At 47.3% G+C, this 24,288-nt stretch overlaps 1 protein-coding gene across 1 annotated transcript; it reads right to left on the bottom strand.

Moving 5' to 3' along the window:
- Positions 1 to 841: 841 nt before the first annotated feature.
- On the bottom strand, positions 842 to 11,356 carry LOC107118787 (putative UDP-GlcNAc:betaGal beta-1,3-N-acetylglucosaminyltransferase LOC100288842). The gene is made up of 2 exons (XM_015421152.1): positions 11,291 to 11,356; positions 842 to 1,952 (listed from the first exon to the last, which is right to left on the bottom strand). Exons 1-2 carry the CDS (start codon positions 11,354 to 11,356, stop codon positions 843 to 845), a joined length of 1,176 nt encoding a protein of 391 aa, XP_015276638.1. The 3' UTR covers position 842.
- Between the last annotated feature and the right edge of the window lie 12,932 nt (positions 11,357 to 24,288).

Below are 24,288 nucleotides of genomic sequence, written 5' to 3'. Positions count from 1 at the left end.
GGTTGGGGGCAGTTGTGGGAAGCACAATTAGTCAAAGAGCTTTTCTGAAAGAGAAGGTAGGGTTTTTTTTAAGCTTCAGGGAACTTCCAGGGGGCATCATACTAAAGTTCCATCTAGTTGGGTAGTCTTACCAGTTGTGGCTTGCCAGGTACCCCCGAAGCTTATGAACGACTCATTACTCCTTGCTGCCCCTGAGCATTGAGGCCAAAAGGGCTCTTTTGGTAGCAGGAACTCCTTTGCATATTAGGCCACACACCCCTAATGTAGCCAATCCTCCAAGAGCTTACAGAGCTCTTCTTACAGGAGCTACTGTAAGCTCTTGGAGGATTGGCTACATTAGGGTGTGTGTCGCTTAGTATGCAAATGAGTACCTGCTACAAAAAGAGCCCTTGCAAACACCCTCCTACCAATTAGTAAGAACACTGGGGAGAGAAGCGACATCTCTGGCATACCATCATGTTGCCTTGAAGAAAGACCTTTCTCTTGAAGTACTTTTACTATTTTTTAAAAAAATTATCTTTAAATGGATATTTAAATGCATATGTAAGCCGGGTCAATGCTTTTGGCTGTAAAGCATCCTGACAATTTGATAATAGTTGATAGGCCTCCACAGTCACTGGCGAGGAGGAGTAAGAAGCTCTGCCTCTTGGTTGTGGGACAACTTGTGCTTGGATAGTGCAATGAAAAAGGAAACTACTTCACACAAGGGATAACTACTCTATGGAACTCTGCCTCAGGTTGTGACGGCTGGTTAACAAATAGTTTTCCCCAAACCATTTGATCAATCCATTGGGCACGTCAAACTTGGGACTCTGGGTTAGTTCCATCAGAAGTTCTAGCATCTAATCGGCAGAATGAAGAGCCTCGTTCTCTAGGGCATCAACACTTAGGTATTTAAATCCATCTAGGTAAGTCATGACTCGGCAGGACACCAGCCCATAATAGTTTTCCAGTAAGGTGCAAGATTTGCCATCACTAACTTCCTCCCATTCTTGGAGCAGTTGGCTATCTCTTGATACTGCTGAGGTGAAGATGAATTTGTAGCAGCACCGGTTATATTGGATGTGTTTTTTCCCAGAAAACCGAGAGCTATGAATAGGGGTCACGCCGGCATTCTTTGTACAGATTCCCACGAAGGCCCCAGGAGGCATCGAAAGAGGAACTTCATGAGAGGTTACATAGATCATCCGCGCTACAGCCTGTGAAATGACAAATGCTGTTGCGCTGCAGTAGTCAGGGTAGTATTTCTCTGGATATAATCGCAGGGGGACAAAGCTGGGACTTTGAGGGTCTCTGTCGGGCTCCTCTTGACGGACCACTCTCCCCAGATAGATGTCCTCAAGATGAGTTCTCAAGCTCAGCAAGTAGTCAACCAAATTTGCAAGGTTAACAAACATCTCCTCGCCAGTTTTGAGGATGAACCTTGTCCCAGGGCAGAAAGTTACAGTCCACTCCACTGCGGAAGCGGTCTTCAATGTTTGGTTCTCAGGTGAATCGAGGAAAGTTCCTTCAATAAGGTCTTGATGCTCCTGAAATTCTTTGATGACCTCCAACTGGGTGGCTTCTGAAGGAGGCTTCCCTAAAACAAACAAGATAACAGTGCTGTAGCCTCTGATGTCCGTCATGTTACCCCATGTTTGTCGAATGGTGTCGCGCCTTGATGCATTTTCAGGGTTGCTGAATACGAGAACCAGTAGGAAGATCTCTTGGTGGGCGCAAGCCTCTGAACTGCTAATGATGTAAGCTTTCGAGATGTTGGATTTCAGGGGGGACATGTCCAACTTGCGTGCCTTCTCCCTGGTATCGAGCATCTTCACGTCGGTGTAGGTAGTGGGGAGGGCCCGTAGGAAGTATTCTTCTACAAGGTCAGCCCCAAAGAGCAAAACATGGAAAAGTGCAACGTTAAAGAGGATGAAACAGCATTGGTGAGTCCGGAGCCGGCAGAATTTTAACTGTGGGGGAAAAAAAAAGAGTATTGGCTTTTGGCTCAATATTTGGCACCCTGAGCCCCCAAACCTCCTATGGGAGCTGCTTCCATATGAAAAGCTATTACATAATGGGAATATTCCTTGCTTTCTAGCCAAGATAAACTCCCAAAACAGCTTATAACAACTTAAATCCACCAAAGACATATGGCATGAAATGGGGTGTGCGTGTGTTTAGGAGCCAATCTCTTCTTTATCTTGGCAGTTACCGCAGAAGGAGAGCATTACTGTATCAGACGAGGTGTCTGTCCAGTCCCAGAGGAGATGACCAGGTGCCCTGGAAATCCTACAAGTGGTACAGGGGCCAAAGTTATTCCCTATTGTCTCCCTGCAATGGTTATTCAGAGGTACACGTCCTCTGAAAATGGAGGTTCTTCTTAGCCGGCACGGCTGACAACTGTTGGTGGACCTCAAGGAGTTGGTCCCAATCCCCCTTTAAAGCCATCAGTGGCCATTATGTCATCCAGTGGCAATGAGTTCCACAAGTTATGTGTTCTATGGGGGAAGTACTTTTGTGTGTCCTATATGTACTGCCCATTGACTTCACAAGGGCTTGACCTTCAGGTGCTTCTCCCCAGAGGGAAGGGGTGGGAGGACTGTGAAGTGGAAATAGTGATAACAGTAAAAAAAATTGTAAGCTGATCCCCTTGTGTGTGAATCTGTGGACAAACCCTGTCTGGGATGTGGTGTGGTCACCAGGAAATGGGAGAAACTGTTCTGGGCCTCTCGTCTGGTCTGTAGTCTCCAAACATAACTAGCTCTGGAATATTTGATTTTAAGTCAACTTGTATATGGAGAAAGAGCCACGGTTCGGTGGAAAGCTTCAGCTTTGCCCATAGAAAGTCCTAGGTTTAGTTCCTGGCATTTGAGTTAAAGGGTCTTAGGTAGCAGCTGCTTGGAAAGTAAGTCAATTGGAGAAGAAGAGATTGGATTTATACCCCACCCTTCACTCAGAGTCTCAGGGCAGCTTACAAACTCCTTCCCTTACCCACAACAGGCACCCTGTGAGGTAGGTAGGGCTGAGAGCTCTTTCAAGGACTGCTCATGAGAGAACAGCTGACAGAGCTATGGCTTGCCCAAGGTCATCCAGCACCTGCATGTGGAGGAGTGGGGAATCAAACCCGGTTCTCCCAGATTAGAGTCCACGCACTTAATCACTACACCAAATGTTCTAGAAAAGTACTTGCACTTTCTTTATTTGCTGCCTTTCCACCAAACGGACTGTTTTCATTTCAAACCGCATAACACCCTGCTAGACTATTATCCAAAAAACCCACTCACAATTGGGGGAAGGAATAGCCACCGCTAAGTGTATAAATGTCTCCTTTATAGTAACACTCTAGAATTGGTCATGTCCTTGACTCTGCTCCACCGACTTTGCTTCCTTACAAATGTAATGTGATGATCCTGTGCAGATTTATAAAAAAAAAAAGTACTGCAGAGTTCAAAGGGATCCTTTCTGAAGTAAGTTGGTATAGGATTGTGGCCTTTTCTTCATTCTAAAGCAATTAAAGCAGGTGGCCTTTCTTTGAAATATTTTTACCGAGCTAACTCAAAATGGTGCATGGGGGGGGGGAGAACCAAACTCAAGCAAAATAAATTGGCAAGATCAATCAGTAAGATGCAAACAACTTTACTTCCTCCACCACCACTACCAATAAAGACAGACTTCAGTCCAAATGCACAAAAAGAACAAAGTCGTCTAGATACGGAGAACTGAGCAAGGGCACTTGGTCAAATCTCAGCTGACAAGGAAAGCCATAGGAGGAGCAGTGGTCTATTGATTTCCCTGATGTTTTATCCTGTCTCTTGTATTCTATTGTTAATACCCTGTTGTCTAATGGAGCAGACCCTTCTCAGTCAAAGTGTTGCTGCACCATCATTGCAATTTAGCACGCCTGCTGTTGATGCTGTATCCACAAGAACTGCAAACCTTAGATCATTGGCTCTGCAGAGTGAACAGTGTGACTTAATCTTGGGCTATGGCTTCAATGTTTTGGAATAAGCATACAGTGAAGGATTTTCATAACAGCTGAAAGTCAAAAGCTTACCTGCATAATGCTGGTATGTTCCACTGGAATCTCCAAAGATCAAGTGTGTGGTTCTGAGTGTACAGGTGGCGTTTTTACATCAGAGGCTGTGTTAGGTATGTAGGTCTATCAGGGTAAAGTTACTTCTGTGCTAGCAGAGTTTGGTTTTTCCGTTCGGCTCCATGTCTGAGTGAGGGAGATACAATTCCGGAGAAGGCTGATCATGTTACAGGTGCATCACAGTGGGATAATTAGTCTTTTGTGCTTTATTAATTTCCGAGATTAAAGATGCTGTGCAAATGAGAAGAGTCCTGTCTGGTTTAGACCAAAGGTGCAGGTAGCCCAGAATCCTGTTTCCCAGAGTGGCTATAGCCAGATGCCCTTAAAAGCCCTACGGGCGGGGCATGGAAGCCAAGGGTGCCTCTTATTGAAGAGAAGAAGAGATTGGATTTCTACCCTGCCCTTCACTACCCAAAGGAGTTTCAGAGCAACTTACAATTTCCTTCCCCTTCCCCTCCCCACAACAGACACCTTGCGAGGTAGGTGGGGGCTGAGAGAGGTCATAGAATCATAGAATGTTAGAGTTGGAAGAGGCCTTGCAGGTCATCTAGTCTGCAAGAGTATACTGAAAGATAGCCCTACATACCTACAACATACCCAAAAGATGGTAATCCAGCCTCCACTTGAAAACGTCCAGCGAAGGAGCATCCACCACCTCCCGATGCAGTCTGTTCCACTGCTCAACCACTCTTACAGTTAGGAAGTTTCTCCTGATATTTAGCTGGTATTGACTCCCTTGTAATTTCCACCCATTAGAGCTAGTCTTGCAATCTGGAGCAAGAGAGAATAGATCCGCTCCATCTTCTACATGACAGCCCTTCAAATATTTGTAGACTGCAATCATGTCCCCTCTAAGCCTTGTCTTTCCCAGGCTAAACATACGCAACTCTTTCAGCCTTTCCTCGTAAGACTTGGATTCCAACCCTCTCACCATCCTGGTTGCCCTCTTCTAGACACGCTCGAGCTTGTCAACATCCTTCCTAAAATGTGCCCCAAACTGGACACAGTACTCCAGGTGGGGCCTGACCATAGCAGAATAGAGCGGAACTACCACCTCCCTTGATCTGGACTTGTGGCTCATGAGAGAACAGCTCTGAGAGAACTTGTAACTTACCCAAGGTCACACCAGCAGCTGCATGTGGAGGAGTGGGGAATCAAGCTCTGTTCTCCCAGATTAGCGTCTGCGCTCCTAACCACTGCACCAAACTGGCTCAGTTATTTAGAGGTATTCTGCCTGTTGAACATGGAGGCTCCATTTCACTGTCATGGTAAATCCCCTGGTTCTCCCTGGTGCAGGGGCTAATGTTAGGCTCAAACTAGGGAGCTGCAGGTTCAAATCCCACTTTGGGATGCAAGGCTTACTTGCCTTGGGGCAGTTGCTGTCTCGGCCTAATCTGCCTTCCAGATTGGTGGTTTGTGTAATTTCCCCTCTTTATCTGCTTTGGCTCTTGATGAGAAAGGAAGACTGTGGGTGAAATAACCCAGGATTAATGTCAACATTGATAGCCCCAAAGGATAACTTTGGGCTTTGTGCTCTGTGCAGACCCAGAGGCTATGAAGGAACTCTTTGCTGACTAGCAGGAGAAGAAAAGTGGACCAAGAAGTTGGGAGGAGGCGGAGCTAGCCAGTGCCATGGAAATGGACAAAGAAGAACAATGAGCAGCCAGAGTTTCACCAAAGCTATAAAGATTCTGGAGCCCCAAAGACAGAGCGAGCACTTCCTGCCGACAGGAGGGGAAGGAGGGTCTGCTGGGGGGGGGTGGGGGCTAAGGCAGGTAACAAAAACCCTGAGGAAACTTTCTGAATTTCCTCTGTCTTGATCATTTTACACTTGGGGGAGGAATCCATCTCGATCCCAAGAGGTAGCCATGTGCACGTGCTCCCTGGGAGGTGCCCTCTAGGTATGGAAACCAAAGTAATGAATGGTTTCTAAATGCCTGCAGTACAAAGAATGATACGGCCCATCTCTTATTACCATCTTTAGGGATACGTAAGAGTCAGAGTTTAGAGGATTGCATTTTATTCTTTTTGTTCTTGCTCGTTTTGTAGTGCTTGTAGATCTGGTGTGTGCTTTTAGTTTTATTAGAGAAGTCCTGTCCCCCGTTTTCAATGCTGTCAGTCTGATCGCTGGCTCATGTTAAGCCCCTGTTTAAGTCCACAGGTTCCCAGGACCAGAAAGCAGCAGTGTTTTGGTTTAACCTTCTTCCCTTGAGTGCTCAGTTAAGGGTGTTGGTCGCCTTGGCAGTGAGTGCAAAAGGAAAGGGAAATGCAAACACAGAACTAAGAAGAAGAAGAGTTGGTTTTATAACCTGCTCTTCACTACAGGAGGGAGTCTTGGAGTAGCTTACAATCACCTTCCTTTTCCTCTGCCCTCAACAGACATCCTGTGTGGTAGGTGGGGCTTAGAGAGTTCAGAGAGAACTGTGACTAGCCCAAGGTCACCCAGCTGGCTTCATGTGGAAGGGGGGGGAATCAAATCCGACTCTCCAGATTAAAGTCTGCTGCTCTTAACCACTTCACCAAATTGGCTCTCTTTAAGTGGTAGAGGATGCTTGAGTGCCAACCTTTAGGCTGGAACCCAGGAAGCTGGTTAGCTGGTGGTGGCCAAAATGCCCAGAAGAAAAGAGAAACATAGAGTGGAAGTGGAGAAGTCTTGCTGGATAGGAGACCCACTACAGCTGTATAACTTCCTCCTCACTCTCACCCAGGGCAGAAATGAGTGCCTGTGAGCCCCACATTTCCCACAGGTGAATGGAAATATATTAAGATCTGAGCCACCTTGAGATTTGAGCCTGTGACTGCCTTATCAGGCTAAACTATGGGTCCATCATAGCCCAGTCTGCATCTAGCATTTGCGCCACTGTTTTACCAAACCCACACTGGAACAGAAATTCCCCTCTACGTTGCATGCCACTTTCACTTTTATTATCAGATTTTAGGGCAATGTCCAGGCTGCATGCCGCTTTCGCTTCGTTGGATCTCCTGGTTTGATGGTAGCCGTCTGCATAGATTTATGGCTGTTTTATGGCCACTCAGGGGTGACCCTGCAGTCAGTATGGCGTTGGCCCCGGGGTATTTGAGTGTGGTTTTGAGCCGCATCTTTTTCTGTTCCAGTGTGGGTTTGGTAGAACAGCGGAGTGAATGCTAGATGCAGAATGGGCTAGTCTGGTATTCTCTACCTTTGTTAGGAGTGGCTCTCCAAGGTCTTAAGCAGAGAAAAAGTCTTTGCCAGCGCCTTGAGTGGAACAGTCAGGGCCTGGACCCATCTGCTGGCAAAGTAGGTGCTCTGCCGCAGAGCTGTGGCTCCCCAACCTGTTTCCTCCTATGTAGCTGCCTTATACTTGTAATATTTCCCACCCCAGCATCTGTCAGGTTACACTCTTTACTGGCATGACTCAGGGCTCTTTTTGTAGAAAAAGCCCAGCAGGAACTCATGAGCATAATAGGCCACACCCAACAGCAGAAACTCATAAGCATATTAGGCCACACCCCTGACAACACAGCTCATTAGCATATTAGGCCGCACCCCCATGTTACCAGAAGTGTAATCATCCAGCCACACCCACCTTTTGCTTCTTATTCAGTTTACCCTGTTTGTTGTCAAAACCCAGGGCTTTTCTTGTAGCAGGAACTCCTTTGCATGTTAGGCCACACACCCCTAACGTAGCCAATCCTAATGAGTTTCTGCTGTTGGGTGTGGCCTATTATGCTAGCGAGTTCCTGCTGGGCGTGGCCAACTCGGGAGCCAGCTGGAACTCCATTCCTGTGCGTTCCTGCCCAAAAATAGCCCTGGGCATGCTCAACTAGCCAGCAAGCAGGTGAGCAAGGCGCAACCCTGCCCTGAGGCAAGGGGGATTTTTTTTTGTCCAAAAGTAGCACAGCCTTCCCTGTGGTGACCCCTCGCTGCTCCCCAGCTGTCTTGTGTTTTCGGGGCCTTCCCTTTGGTAGCTGCTGCCACCACCTCCCGGAAGCTCAGCTCTCTCACCCTGGTGCCAGGAGGGCCATCAGATGGGACTCCTGGGTAACGTGGGCATGGCAAGGCTCGCAGTTAGGAAACAAGGCAGTCTCTTTTTAATTTTATTTATTTAAAATGTTTATTAGCCACCTGTCTGCAGCATAGCAACGCAATGGGAATCATAATAAAAATATTGAAACACATAAAAACCACTGGCTAAAATCAATCATTTAAAACTGTCAGGTTATCTTTTGGACGATAAAAAAGCCCCAACCACTGATGCAGAAGAGGCTGAAGTGGACCGGTTCTATAAAGACCTACAACACCTCCTAGAACTAACACCAAAAAATGATGTCCTCATCATCATAGGGGACTGGAATGCTAAAGTAGGAAGTCAAAAGGTAATCGGAATAACAGACAAGTTTGGCCTTGGAAAGCAAAATGAAGCAGGGCAAAGGTTAACAGAGTTTTGTCAAGAGAACACACTGGTCATAGCGAACACTCTTTTCCAACAACCTAAGAGGCGACTCTACACATGGACATCACCGGATGGGCAACACCAAAATCAGATTGATTATATAATTTGCAGTCAAAGATGGAGAAGCTCTATCCAGTCAGTAAAAACAAGACCTGGTGCTGACTGTGGTTCAGATCATGAGCTACTCATTGCAAAATTCAGACTTAAACTGAAGAAAATTGGGAAAACCACGAGGCCATTCAGGTTTGACCTAGATCGCATCCCTGATGAATATACAGTAGAGGTGAAGAATAGATTCAAGGGTCTGGATTTGATAGATAGAGTGCCTGAAGAACTATGGACAGAGGTTCGTGACATCGTACAGGAGGCAGCAATCACCACCATACCAAAGAAAAAGAAATGCAAGAAAGCAAAATGGCTTTCTGATGAGGCTTTACAAATAGCAGAGGAAAGAAGGAAAGCGAAAGGCAAAGGCGAAAAGGAAAGATTTACCCAACTGAACGCAGATTTCCAGAGAACAGCAAGGAGAGATAAGGAGGCCTTCCTGAATGAACAGTGCAAAGTAATAGAAGAAAACAATAGAATGGGAAGGACTAGAGATCTCTTCAAGAAAATTGGAGAAATCAAGGGAGCGTTCCATGCAAAGCTGGCCATGATAAAGGACAAAAACGGTAGGGACCTAACAGAAGCAGAAGAGATTAGGAAAAGATGGCAAGAATACACAGAAGAACTATACAAGAAAGACCTCAATGTCCTTGACAAACACGACGGTATAATCACTGACCTTGAGCCAGACATCCTGGAATGTGAAGTTAAATGGGCCTTAGAAAGCATTGCTAACAACAAAGCTAGTGGAGGTGATGGTATTCCAGCTGAGCTATTCAAAGTCTTAGAAGATGATGCTGTTAAAGTGCTGCACTCCATTTGCCAGCAAATTTGGAAAACGCAACAGTGGCCACAGGATTGGAAAAGATCAGTATACATTCCAATCCCAAAGAAGGGCAATGCCAAGGAATGTTCAAACTATCGCACAATTGCACTCATATCACACGCTAGCAAGGTCATGCTCAAGATCCTACAAGCTAGGCTTCAACAGTACGTGGATAGAGAACTACCAGAAGTACAAGCTGGGTTTCGAAGAGGTAGAGGAACTAGAGATCAAATTGCCAACATTCGCTGGATTATGGAGAAAGCAAGAGAGTACCAGAAAAATATCTACTTCTGCTTCATTGACTATGCTAAAGCCTTTGACTGTGTGGATCACAACAAACTATGGCAGGTCCTTAAAGAGATGGGAGTACCAGACCACCTCACATGTCTCTTGAGAAACCTGTATAAGGGCCAAGAAGCGACAGTTAGAACCGGATATGGAACAACTGATTGGTTCAGCATAGGAAAAGGAGTACGACAAGGATGTATATTGTCGCCTTGCTTATTTAATATATATGCAGAGTACATCATGCGAAATGCTGGCCTGGATGAATCACAAGCGGGAATTAAGATTGCTGGGGAAAAGATCAACAACCTCAGATATGCAGATGATACCACTCTAATGGCTGAAAGTGAAGAGGATCTAAAGAGCCTCTTGCTCAGAGTAAAAGAGGAGAGCGCAAAAGTGGGCTTGAAGCTCAACATCAAAAAAACTAAGATCATGGCATCCGGCCCCATCACTCCTTGGGAAATAGAAGGGGAAGTCGTGGAAGTAGTGACAGACTTCACGTTCCTGGGATCCCAGATCACCGCAGACTGTGACAGCAGTCATGAAATTAAAAGACGCCTGCTCCTTGGGAGGAAAGCGATGGCGAACCTAAACAGCATGATAAAAAGTAGAGACATCACCCTGCCAACAAAAGTCCGCATGGTCAAAGCAATGGTATTCCCAGTAGTCATGTATGGCTGCGAGAGTTGGACTATAAGGAAGGTCGAGCGCAGAAGAATAGATTCTTTTGAACTATGGTGCTGGAGAAGACTCTTGAGAGTCCCTTGGACTGCAAGAAGAACAAATCAGTCAATCCTCAAAGAAATCAACCCTGACTGTTCCCTGGAAGGCCAGATAATGAAACTGAAGCTAAAATACTTTGGCCACCAAATGAGAAGGGAGCACTCACTGGAGAAGACCCTGATGCTGGGAAAGATTGAAGGTCAAAGAAGACGGGGACGGCAAAGGATGAGATGGTTAGACAGTGTCATCGATGCAACGAACATGAAGTTGAGCAAACTTCAGAGGATGGCGGAAGACCGGAAGGCCTGGAGGGAGCTGGTTCATGGGGTCGCAAAGAGTCGGACTCGACTGTGCGACTGAACAACAACAACTGTTGCATCTCTAGAAGGTAGGTAGGCTACAGGAATGAGGGTCCCAGTTCTAAGAGAAAATAAAAATGGAACAGGAAGAGAAGGAGAAGAGATTGGATTTATACCCCGCCCTCCACTTGGAGTCTCAGAGCAGTTTACAAACTCCTTTCCCTTCCCCTCCCCATAACAGACCCCCTGTGATCTCTGGCTGAGTCACCTCTACCTGCCCTCCTAGTTTGGCGAGGATTAGATTTACAGGGTCCAGATTACGGCTCCCCAAAGAAGGTGCCTCCATCCTACACATACTAAGGACAAACCAGAGAATCTCTCAGTTGAGACTGCAGGTGGGGGGCATTATTGCAAGCCCAGCAGAACCAGTGCCACTGCAAACCCAACAGGACTAATGTCAAGCCAGGAAAGTGCTTTTTGGGGAAAAGTGTAAAGAATGGATCCCCTGCAAGATGATGCCCTTGAGGTACGCAGCCGTCACCACTGCCGGCATGTTGTCACCAGCATTCATGACCATGTAGCAGCGGATGATGTTGCCGCCACCCATCCACTCTCTCAGGCTACTCTGTGTCACAGTGGTAAAGTTTTGCACCATGTGGCCTGCATCCATCCCCTGCTCATAGAGCAGAACCACTTTGTAGCCCGATGGCAGGACTGTTCCCTCCTGGTGCCTGAGCCATGCCCCGACAGTCCAGACAGATGGACTTTCTGGTCACCACCAGTGGGTGGTGAGGAAGAGGTAGCCATGCTGCTGGCTGCTCCAGAGGTCTGCCATGAAGTGCACAATTTTGTGCCAATTTTGTGTAGTGGTTAAGTGTGCGGATTCTAATTTGGGAGAACCGGATTTGATTCCCCACTCCTCCACCTGCAGCTGCTGGATGACCTTGGACAAGCCATAGTTCTGTCAGAGCTGTTCTTGAAAAGAGCAGTTTCTGTCAGAGCTCTCTCAGCCCCACCTACCTCACAGGGTGTCTGTTGTGGGGAGGGGAAGGGAAAGGTGATTGTAAGCTGATCTGAGTGAAGAGTGGGGTATAAATCTAATCTCTTCTTCTTCTTCTTCGTGCTCTGGAGAGCTGTGCCTTGACCATTGCCTGTACAGAGGGGTGCATGGCGGGCAAGACTCATTGGCTCATGGTCCTCTGTGAGGGGACGGAGTCAGGTGCTGCGGCAGCCCATGAAAGGCGATGTCCTCCCCGAGGGAGAAAGGTTGACCCTCCACAGCAATCATCTTGCTGATGAGGTGAGTGGCTGCTTCCTGGGCCCTCCACATAGTTCATCTGGATGGCACTGTTGGCGTCCCCACGGGAACGACCTCGTGGAGAGGGGCCTGCCTTGCTGTCTGACCCATGGCACCCTGAGTGCGAGGAGCCTTTCTTGGAGGAGCTTCCTGCTCCCCCTCCACTTTGCCCTGCTCCTCTTCCTTCTGCTGGCCACCTCTCTTTCCCACGGTGGCAACATATTGGGGTGCACCCTTTGCAGGTACCTGCGGAGGACAGAGGAAGACAAGTGTTGGAGGTTTGCCACCCTCTGGACATGGGTGTGGCACACCGGGCAGTCTGCCACACCGGGGTCACTGGGGAGGGTGCGGAAATGTTTCCAAAGCATGGGTTGGAAACTGTGCCTCAGGACTGGAGAAGGTGGGAGGAGGGACAGCTGCTTTCTGGCGCTGGACTGGAAGGGGCCACGGAGGGGTGCACTGGAGGCAGAAGCAGCAACAGGGAGTTGTGTGGAAGGGGAGGATGCTTCCGCCCCAAATCACTGCTGTCGGTGACTTCTCCAAAGAGTGTTGGTCTTTGGGCAGTGCTAACAACTCTGACCTCTGTGGAGAGCCCCAGGAGCAGATCAGGGGAAGGAGGCTCTGAGACCTCTGCAATGCCCTGCAAGGGGTGGGTTCCAGTGTGCTGGCAGGATGGGTTTAGTGCCCAGGGGCCTGTGGGACGTGGGGGGTGGAGGATGTCTTCCCCCCTATGATGAGCACCCTTTGCACCCAGCTTCACCCTCATGGGACAAAGACGTTGGTTCACAATCAGGAGGGGTGGGAGGGTATAAAACATAGGTCTTCAGCTGAGGCACCCAGTAGCTAAGCCCCTCTGCTCACCGTGAGCAGAGAGACAAAGTGGCTCACAGCCCTCAGTCCACTTAGCGTCCCCAAACCCCAATGGGGGAGAGCAGTTCACTATCGAAATGTGGGTTCTCAGTTGAGGAGTCCACTAGCTAAGCTCCTTTGCTTGGTGTGAGCAGGGAGACAGGGTGGCTCAGAGCCCTGAGTCCACCTAACACCAAAACCCAAGCGGGGGAGAGGAGTTCCCAAGCACGAGGGAATGTGCTCTGCTGCTTCACTTTTAATAAGTTCCCTCTGTGTAACTGTGAACAGCCGAGAGAAAAGAAGCTGCTGAGCTGAGCACATATATATAGCATTCTGATCCCATAGACCAGAATGGGAGCTCTGTTATTGGCAGCCAGTGGTGCCTGTTAAGCTTTGGAAGGCTCCTACTGCTGTTGCCAAGGCTGGAGATTTCTGTTCCCTCTGTTGCCTTGGAGTTTTGTGGACAGTTTAATTCAGCACAGAGAGTCTGTCTGGAAATGTAATAAATTACGAACCACTACGAACAGCACAAAAGTTCATGAAATCTTTGCGCCAGGTGCCCTTCCACGAACATTGCTTTGCGAACCACGAACTGGCCAAAATTTGTGATGAACTTTACTTCTTGAGTCAGTTTGTGGCCATCCCTAAACAGAAGCGGATGGTCAGGTGCTGCTCACATCAGAGAGATTCATTATTTTCCTAGCGGGACCTGAAAACATATTGATCCAGGAGCTATGTGATTTCCCCAGCCTGGCTGTCGCTATCAACCCCAGTTCATCTCTGAAAATGTTAGCCCATCCTATGATGAAACCATTTCCCCTGTTCTCATCCATAACAGTACCAAGTCATACTCTTGCTCCACGAAGCTCAGCATTGGCTATTCTGGCAAGTTTCTCCAAAGTTTTACATCAAAGTGATCCTATCTGATCCTCTTTATTTGCCTTATACATAGACAGTCCCTGGCTTAAATGACATAGCTCCTCCTTTCTGTCACCCAGCTTTTCATTCAGAAATCTGTGATTACTTGTTTCCAGGATTCCTGGGGGGGATTTCCATTTTTAAAAGCCTCAACTCTTAGGAGTGTTTTGAAGAGTCATTCTCAAGCACGGCCAGCAGAGGTCAGTATTTCACTGCAAAGCAAACATGGCCTGTTAAAAGTCTTTTGCAATCAGTTTTGCCCTCCCTTCCCAAAATCCACAATGTGTGTTTATTCATACATAAGAGATGAGAGAAATGTCGCTCTAGGTGAAGTTGCTAATTCCAGGTTGGGAAATTCCTGGGGATGTCAAGGAGTGGAGCTGGGGAAACAGCAGTGTTTGTGGAGAGGAGGGACCTGAGTGGGCTATAATGGCATAAATTCCACTCTCCAAAGCAGCCATTTGCGCCAGAGGAACTCATCTCTGTACTCTGAAGATAAATTGTAATTCTGGAAAATTTCCAGATCCCACCTGGGGGGTTGGCAAGCCTAGCTCGAGCTGAGCTACATCTGCATGCATTACTAGTAATGGCGGGGTCTCAGTTAATTACTCTCAGCATTCCATCTGCCCATCCATCACCAGTTTTGACATATTTATTTCCTTCACTATGTTTTCCCCTGGCATTAAACCCAAACAAATGGTAACCATATAAACTAAGCGTGTTATTCCTGTTTGTTCCTTGAATCTGTTAAACATCTTCATTGTGCTGTATGCTAATTTACTGCTCACCCTCTACCTATATGTATGGACTGGTAATTTTCTTTTCATTGTCTCTGAAGAAGTGTGCGTGCACATGAAAATTTATACCTTGAATAAAACTTTGTTGGTCTTAAAGGCACCCCTGGACTCAAACTTTGTCTGGCTGCTTCGGACCAACACGGTTACCCACCTGAATCTAGTTGGGATCCAATCATTGCTTCCCTAGGCCTGAAGTAAACTGGTAAAGTGCTAAATTACTATTTCATATTAAAGGACAAATAGGCTCAGCTTGTCCTGAAACCTGGTAAAACATGTTGCCTCCTCGGGCTCTGAACCGAACAGGTTGGTGACTTCTTAGAATAAGTTTCCCCCCGTGTTGTACCAGAGAGGTAGGAGTGCATCTTCTAAAATGGCACTTCCCACCTGATGGGACTAAATGATACCAAACTAGGCACTGGAGACGTGCTGAAGGGGCTTCCTTTTCCCAAACTCTACTGCTGTAGGTTGCCCAGCTCAAATCCTTTCCCTATTTCCCCTAGTAGGGCCAGTCTGCTTTTTAATCAATAAATGGATTAAAATGCATACAATTAATGCCCTGAGGTCCCAAGCACTTAGTGCCCCATCCACCTGGTAGGGCTGCCAACCAGCGTTATTTGTAAGGGGCTGTGGTGGCTCAAGTGGTTAAGACACTGAACTGCAGACCAGAAGGTTGGTAGTTCAGCAGTTCGAAACCTGAGTGCTGCATGACAGAGTGAGTTCCCATCTCTGGTCCCAGCTCCTGCCAACCTAGCAGTTCAAAAGCAAGAAATTGCAAGTAGATAAATAGGTACCACTTCGGTGGGAAGCTAACAGTGTTCCGTGCACCTCGGCGTCTAGTCATGCCGGCCACATGACCATGGAAACGTCTTCGGACAGTGCTGGCTCTTTGGCTTGGAAATGGAGATGAGCACCGCATCCCTAGAGTCGGATTCGACTGGCTTTCGAGCAAGGGAAACCTTTACCTTTACCCTAACATCATTTGTAAAGGCCTAGTTGGGTTGCAATCTCCAGGTGGCACCTGGAGATCTTCTGCTATTACAACTGATCTCTTGGCAACCAAGATCAGTTCCCCTGGGAAAAAATGACTGCTTTGGAGGGTGGCCTCTATGGCATTATACTCTGCCAAGGTCCCTCTCCTCTCCACACCCTGTCCTTCACAGGCTACACTCCCCAAATCTCCAGGTATATTCCAACCCAGAGGTGGCAACCCTAGTTCTAGAATCCCCCTGAAAGTATATGATTGGGCATTGGCTGCCTTGAAGGGCTGTCTTAGAATGTGTTTTTTTTTAAAAAAAATCTGATTGATTTGATTTTGCTTACTGTTGTTTCCTGTATTTCCCTACAGATTCTCCCACAGCTTGAATGTTGAACTTCGACAACTTTCTCTGAGCTTCCTCACTTCCCAGTTGTTGTCTTCCCATATTTTCCTCACCGTCTCTGGTGCGCTTTCTCAAATCAGACCAAATGTGGTTTGAGAGAGCATGGGGGAATGAGGAAAACGCTGAAGGAACGCAAATGAAAACTGAGAAGTGAGGAAGCCTCAAGAAAGGACGCCGCAGCTCAGCTCTGAAACTTTCGGAAATCCTTGTGTGGAAAGTTGTCTGTGTGCATTGGCAGCCTTTGTTTCTTAAACTGACAGGCAGGCTAAGTACATTTTGTTGAGTGGCAGTCTGAATAAGTGCCTCATGAGGAGGGGTGGTCCTTCTTGACTCTGGATGAACACCAGGCTTCTGAAAGGGAGCAGGCCGGAGCTGTCAGTTTGCCTCAGATCAAGTACAAATTATTTAGGATATTAGCCTATTCGAGTACACATGCAGTGGAGTTAGATCATGAGGCAGTTGAATGATTTTTTAAAAAAATCCCGTCTTTTCTTCCAAGGACTCAGGGTGGTGTATATATTCTTCTCCCCCCCCCACCCCGTTCTATACATAATCTCTCCCCCCCCCCGTTTTATGTATACATAAAAACTTTAATAATAAAAGGTGAACATATTTTTTGCAAGGAAACAAAGCAAAACCATCAACATTACTAGATTTATTACAATTATACCATGCACTGTTTCAACAAGAATTTTAACTTGCATAATTTGTAACAAAACAGATTCAGAACAAAAAACAAGCACCCCACACTATCACAATATTATACGGCTTCCCCCCCCTTTCCAATAACCCTGCAAGGTAGGTGCGATTTCAAATTCAGACAGCTCATTTTTGAATGGCTCTTTTTGTCTGAGAAATTCTCTACAATTAGAAAGCTAGCACAGCAAAGAAGCTGACTGGGCTAGGGTTTTTCTCCCCACTATGCCAAGTTCCCCCACCCCTGCTTGTATGGAATCTGTTACATGGGGAGAACATTCAAAATTGTCTCTCTTCTCCTCCCAAGCCTAAAATGGTACAATCAGTTCTATCACCTTGTTGTGCTGTATGTATGGACCAGTCCACTGAGAGGTTTTTTTTAGGGGGGGAATGGGTGACAGTTACTCTGATGAATTCATAGCCTGACACCCCCTCCCTGCCCGCCCCACCCCTGCAGTTTGGAGAAGGGGATTTGTTGGCCTGCCAAGAATGTGGGATTCTTGTGGAATGTGGAAGAGATCTTTCCCCCCACAGGTGCAAAGCTCACTCTGGGGTAAGCAGCCGGCTTGGCGATTTGAACAGCTGCTCTGGGGATTCTCTTGGGCAGCCCTGTTGCATCAGGTTGCCAAGTGGAGGCAAGGCTGCAGAGCCGGCGGAGGCTCAGTTTCCAAATACCTTCAACGTGACCAGCAGCTGTGCTGGGAGGACAGGTTGCTGTGTGGGTCCTTTGTCCTGACGCTCTGGTGTTTCTTTCCCAGGTGCCTGACTCTTAATCACTACGTCAAACTGTAATATTTTAGTAACGGCTAATTGGTGCTTTAGCTAAGGCATGGAGGATTCAGCCAGGGTCAAGTGAGGGGAATAAAGAGAGATGAGTAACAAAAGAGGGAATTGGTCCTCGATGAAGAATAGTCAAGAACAGGATGATTTTGTCCTTGCTGTTCAGTCTGCAGTTGCTGTACTGGTTCGTTCTGTTTCTATTGCCAGATTAGTTCTTTTCAGGTGTTACATCTGGGGAGATCCCACTGTCCTGACCACGAAGGAACATGGGCCCTCCGTGATCTTCTTGATATCCATTTTGTCTGAAACTGGCAGTATGTGTGTCTTCTGCTTCTGTACATGTATACTGAAGCAGAAAATATACGCAGTGCCTGTTTCAGACAAAATGGCAACCAAGCATATAGGAAGGGTCGTAGGTTAGGTTACTAGCCCTGTGCTGGCAAAGGCTGGAATCTTTGGGGTCAGTGCCTGGGGAGGGTGGAATTTCAGGTGATGCGATGTCCCATCCTCCATGATGCTCTAGGAATTGCCCCAATCTCTGTGAAGGCCATAGGAATCAAGAGTTCCTAGAACATTACAGAGGATGTGGTTTCACTTCTGGGCGGAGGCTTGGAGGACATGATGTCACTTCCTGGTGATATTCTATGAATCCCTACAATCTCTATGGTACTTGCCATAGAGATTGGGGAAATTCTTAAAGCATGGTCATCAGTGCTAATTCACCTCTTCCTGCTCCTCAAATGATCAAGGCTGGGGGATCGGGGATAGAATATCAGCCATAACCAGCAGGCAAATAGACAGCCTAGTTGTGAGTAGTGTGTATTTCTGATGCTCATGGTTGGTAGGCTTCTGGTATGCGTGATTATAATGTCTGTGTCCTTTATTTTTTTTTTTAAATTTCTCTTTGTTCATTTTTCATAACAAAGCAAACAAGAACATGCAAAGAATCCAATAATAAACACTCGACATTCCTACAAAAGAGTTACAGTATCATCCATGTATTTTTGAACTTAAAGCCCCAGAGATAATAACAAATAACGAAAGCATCCTTTAAATTTTGACTCTTAGTATGTTACATCAGAACCCATTTTTGGTAACAGGTATTTATTGGCAATATGCCCCGTGAAGTAAGAAATGAAAAGCGTGGTTATAATGTCTGACAATGTCTGTGACCTCTTCGGCAACCCATTGTCTTTCTGTGGGCGATACAGCATCTAGCATTCGCTCCACATTTTCTCAACACTGAGGAAAAGGTGCAGCTCCAAATCACATTCAAATACCTTGGGACAGCGCCATACTGACTGCAAAGTCACCCCTGAATGGCCATGAATCTATGCAGGAGGTACCATAAAACCTGATGATCAAAGAAAGTGGAAGTGGCATGGAGTGTGGAGGCTACCATAAAATCCGGTGATCAAAGAAAGTGAAAGCGGCATGCAATGCAGAAGGGAATTTCTGTTCCAACGTGGTTTTTTTAAAACAACGGAGGGAAAAGCCAATGCAGAATCGCCCTGTGTGTGTGTGCTTTCTGCCTCTTTTTAGACCAGGTTTGTGGCAATGTGTAAGATATGATTGAACGCACAAAAGCTGCCTTTTGTTGAGTCAGGCCCTTGGGCTGTCAGGCTCAGGACTGCCCACTGATTGGCAGAAGTTCTCAAGGGTCTGGGTGGGGTTGAGAAATACCTGGAGATTTTGGGGGTGGGGTTTGGGGAGGGGAGGGACTTCAGTGGGGTAGAATGCCACAGAGTCAACCTTCCAAAGCAGCCATTTTCTCCAGGGGGAACTGACCTTTGTCACCTGGAGGTCCGTAGTAATCCCAGGAGGTCTCCAGCCTAGGGTTGCCAAGTCTACTTACCTTGGCGGCGGGGGAGCCTTGTCGGGCTCCGGAAGCTCTCCGGCGATGTGCGCGCGCGCCGCCAGCACGTCACAGGAAGTGACGCGCTACATCGCTCATGTTGAGGGCGTGGCCACAATCGTTGGAGGGAAAACCATAGAGTTTTCCCTCCGACGATCAGGGCCACGCCCCCAACGTGAGCGACGTGGTTGTGTCACCTCTGGTGATGCAGCCACGCTGCGCTTCGGGGGGCGGAGTTCCTCCCGGGGCCCGATTCCGCGGCGGCGGAAATCAGGCCTCCAAAGCAGGGGGTTACCTGCCCCCCGCCCCCACTTGGCAGCCCTACTCCAGCCACTATCTGGAAGTTGGCAACCATACATCTTGGATAGAGGCTTTTCTCATTGTCTGCTGCTGATTCACTAAGTGGAGATGCTGAGGACTGAAACCAGGACTTCCTACCAGGCAAAGGAGATGCCATGCCCCTGAGGCACAGTTCTTCCCAGAGCTGTACAAAGCCGTTCCATGTGGGCAGATAAAGCGCAATGGAGATTTCTCAGGGCTACTGTGCTTTTGCATTTCTCTTCCTTCCCCCCCCCTCCAGCTTAATTAATTCCTGTTCTCTGGCTCCATTCTGGAATCAATACCTAATTTATGAGCAAGTGATATACTGGCTAAGGAAATAAAGACAAAAAGGTCTTCAAATGAAGCCAAATTTTATGAGGCTCATAAATACAAGGTAAGCGAAGGTGGTGAGGTGACCCCCTCCTCTATTTGGGGGAGGAAATATTCACAGCCCTCTCGCAGACATTCAAGCGGAGCCCCTTGGGAGATGAATTTCTATTGCCATGGTGACAGGATTGTGGCCTAGCTGGGTCACCTTCTAGCACAGAGATTTTTCTCCCAATTCAATTATGGGACTTCAAAGCTCTGCTTCTCCTCAGGCCTTGGATCTGTTAGGTCAAGGTCTTCATTTGTTTACTTCACACTGCTGGTTTGTTTGGGCTGAAAAATCTATCCACAATTCTGACTTCTTGTTATTGTTGCTGTTAATGTGAAAATATTCCTGTACTCAACCCGGAAACATGCGATGCATTAGTTGTTCTTTCCCGTTTTGCACTGTCGGCTTCCACCTGGACAAGTAAGGAAGAAACTGGGGAGTGAGATGAATTCAGGTGTCTAAAATGTTGGCTCACAGAGTGCATATTCCTTGTTTGGATGGCTCTGTCACCCTGGACAACTTGCATGTGTAAATGGGTTGCTATGGAGAAAAGACCTTGGTGTTGCCTCCAACATCTATCCTCTTTAAAGGGGTATGTTTACAGTTCAGCTGCTGCATATTGTTGTGTTGAAGCATCGAGCCATAAGAAATCTAGCAATAGCTTTGCACATATGCATGAGCAGTCGTAAGGTGTTATGTATTGAGACTAAGCCATTCCTCAGGCTGTACCAGGAACGGGTCGAGCTTGCTACTTTAGAACAATAGCTTGTCAGGATCCTGGAGCTAACCAATAGATAAGTAGTGTAATGTAAATAGCCTATGACTGTGAGTGTGTGTGTGTTGGGTGTGGTGTTTGCATGCTTTATATGCAGGGCTGAAGCCCTGCTAGTTGTCTTGTAGTTTGCTGAGATCACTTTAATAGACCAGAGCTGATCACTGCAATGCTTCTAGAACCCAGTATTTAACATAAGTCAATCCTCTCATTGGACGTTGCAAGAGGCAACTTGATTAGTGCCTGTTGGGGGATTATTGATTTTTTAATTTATGCCCCCATTCCCATCCCCCAATGGGGATCCAAAGTGGCTTACGGCAGTGTTCTTCCCTTTTCCATTTTATCCTTGTAACAAACCTGTGAGGTGGGGTTAGGATGAGAGAAGGACTGGGCAAATGAGCTTCCATGGCAGAATGGGGTTTCAAAGTGGGTGGGTCTCAGGTCTTCATCTGACTCCCTAACCACTGCATGACACTGTCTCTTAGAGCTGAGGACACCTGCTGCTTCTGCCTTGAAGCTCTCCTGACCTCAGTTGAGCTCTTCACCCATTGAGGAGGCGAGAAGCTCTAACCTGCACCCCTTTCTTCTCTTTGCTTCCACGTATTTACTCCGCTGCTTAAATCACACCCTTACAGGGTTGCCAGGTCCAGGTTGGGAAATATCCGGAGATTTGGGGGGTGGCGCCTGAGGAGGGCAAAGTTTGGGGCATAATGCCAAAGCAGCCATTTTCTCCAGGTGAGCCGATCTCTGTCACCTGGGAATCAGGTGGGATAGCAGGAGATCTCCAGCCACCACCTGGAGACTGGCAACCCCACACCATTTCTCCTGGACTGAAGTGGCAGACTTCTGCCTGCCTGTAAGGATGAAGCTGCTCCATCCTGCTGCCCCGGATGGTGAAGCAAGCAGTGCTGCAGTCAGGCAGGCAGGGCGGACTCTCCCTTTTTATTTTATGAGGGTGGAAGTTCTGCTCCGAAGGCCTCGACTTCTCGGCCGCAGGGTTCCCTTCTGGGGTGCACCCACCTTCAGTCAGTAATTTCCAGACCTGGCTTCAAAGTCCAAAGCAAATTTATTAGTCCAAGGAGGACTATTGCATAAGGCATCCATCACTCAGTCAGAAACACGGAAAAAGAAAACAATTAAACCTTTCTAACTAAAATCGTATCTATCTAAGAACTTTTAAAGCCTCACTGCCTTCAGATATCTTCAAGGGCATTCTCTAATCATCTCACCCATCCAACAAAACAAAGAGACTCTTCACATTTGGCAAGTGTAGCATAGCGTTGTCGTGCAGCGCGGAGGTAGAAGAAAACAACCGTCTGTCAAGGAAGTAGCCGAGAATTTGTAGAGCTGAGTCGTGCATTGCCAAAAGCCCCCTTTTCCAATACTCACTGGCCAATCTATAGGGTTGCCATCTCTCAGGTCCCGGCAGGGGTTCCCCTGGTTTTGAGGGCTCCAATCCACCACTGGCCAGCTGGCTGGGGTGGGTGGAAGCCCTGCCTCCAAGCCCGACCTCAGGCGGCCACTCCTCTCCCTCCCCTCCTGCAGGATTTAAAGGGCCCTTAAGCTGATTGGCGGGCCATGTGCTCCCCACTGATCAGCTGGAGGCCCTTTAAGTCTTGTAGGAAGGGAGGGAGAGGGGCGCATGCCACCCCCATTTCTCCCCCAAAGCATTTAAAGGATTGTCAGTCTGCACCACGATGATGTCACTTCTGCATGACGTCATCACGTCGGGGGTCTCCCCGCCTCCCCTGGAATGCCCTCCAAAGTCCCCCACTGGGGACTCAGAAGGACCTGGTTTCCTTCTAGAGGCACCTGAACTCGCAGAATTAGGCTGCCATCTTTAGATTTTATTAGAATTTTACTGTTATTTATTATTGTGCTTTAATGTTTCAATTATTCTATGTATTATATAGGGTTGCCAATCTCCAGTTGGGGACAGGGGATCCCCTGGTTTGGAGCCCCCCCCCCTTCAGGGCTGTCAGAAAGCAGGTGAGGGAATAGCTGATGGGTGCTCCATTATATCCTATGGAGATCGGTCCCCATAGGGTATAACGGATAATTGATCCATGGGTATCTGAGGCTCCGGGGGGGCTTTTTTGAGATAGAGGCACCGAATTTTCGGCATAGCTGGTGATGCCTCTCCTGAAACCCTCTCCCCAAATTTCAAAAAGATTGGACCAGGGGACGTTGATAAAGCAGATAGGTATTTCATAGTTTATATGTTGACAGCTGCAAGGATAGTATATGCCAAATATTGGAAAATAATGGAAATACCAACGAAATAAGAGTATGTGAACAAGCTATTTGAAACGGCGGAAAATGACAAACTGACACGTGAGATGAGAGCCGGCACAGAATGGACTTTTCAAAAAACTTGGAAGAGATTCTATGATTGGTATAATGTAAACCTAATTGATGGATAAATGTAGTGATTTGAGAATGCAGAAAAGATAAGCTTAGTAAAATAGATAATGAATTTAGAAATTTAGTAAGCAGAAGGAGTGGGAATGTCTCTTGCTATATGTTATGTGTTGTTGGAGGTAGTTATGTGTTGTTTGTACATATGTTTGTAGTGTATAATGAAAAAATAATAATAAAAGTGGAACTCATCTTGGATTAAGAAAAATTTAACATCAAGAGCACTGCACTTTACTTAATGATTGTTTTATATTGTTTAATGGTTGTTTTTATGTCGTTTTAACTGTTGTTATGGCAATTGCCTCTGTTGTAGTCGCCCTGAGCCCGTTGGGGAGGGCGGGGTACAAATCCAATAAATAAATAAATAAATAAAATAAAATGTAACCTTGGTTACATTAAAAAAAAAATTGGACCAGGGGTTTCCATTTCTGTGAGCCCCAAAAGAAGGTGCCCCCATCCTCTATTGTTTCCAATGGAGGGAAAGCATTTAAAAGGAATGTGGTTCCTTTAGATATGACCACCAGAACTCCCTTCAGAGTTCAGTCGCCTAGTGACATCACAAAAGTCATATCTTTGCTCCTGGCTCCACTCCCAAAGTCCCCAGATATCTCCTGAGTTGGACCTGGCAACCCTGTATATAGGGCTGCCAAACTCCCAGTGGTGGCTGGAGATCTCCTGAGATTAAAAGTGATCTCCAGGTGTCACAGAGCAGTTCCCTGGAGAAAAGGGCCACTTTGGAAGGTGGATTCTTTGGCATCATCCCCAGTGAAGTCCCCCTTGCTTCCCAAACCCCGCCCTCCCCAGGCTCCACCTCTGAAATCTCCAGGTATTTCCCCAAGCCGGAGCTGCCAACTCTAGAGCTTAAGGAGCAAGCAAGAGTCACTGCAGCTTCTTCTGGGGCAGGGGTGGCTAAACTCTCTTAGACAAATAAATACCAGGGGTCATTTTGGGGGGGACGCGGGGGGATGCCATCCCCCCGGGTGAGGTGCGGGAGGGCGGGGCCTGGAGCTCCCTGCCGGTGCCTGCTGGAGGTCGCCGCCGGCTGTGGGGAGGAAACACTTCCGGTGATGTCAGGGGGTGT

This window comes from Gekko japonicus, unplaced genomic scaffold (genome assembly GCF_001447785.1).
Source record: "Gekko japonicus isolate JY-2015 unplaced genomic scaffold, Gekko_japonicus_V1.1 scaffold40, whole genome shotgun sequence".
NCBI classification, from domain to species: domain Eukaryota; kingdom Metazoa; phylum Chordata; class Lepidosauria; order Squamata; family Gekkonidae; genus Gekko; species Gekko japonicus.
Note: the sequence above shows the minus strand (reverse complement) of the source record. Positions and strands in the feature narration are given on the sequence as shown.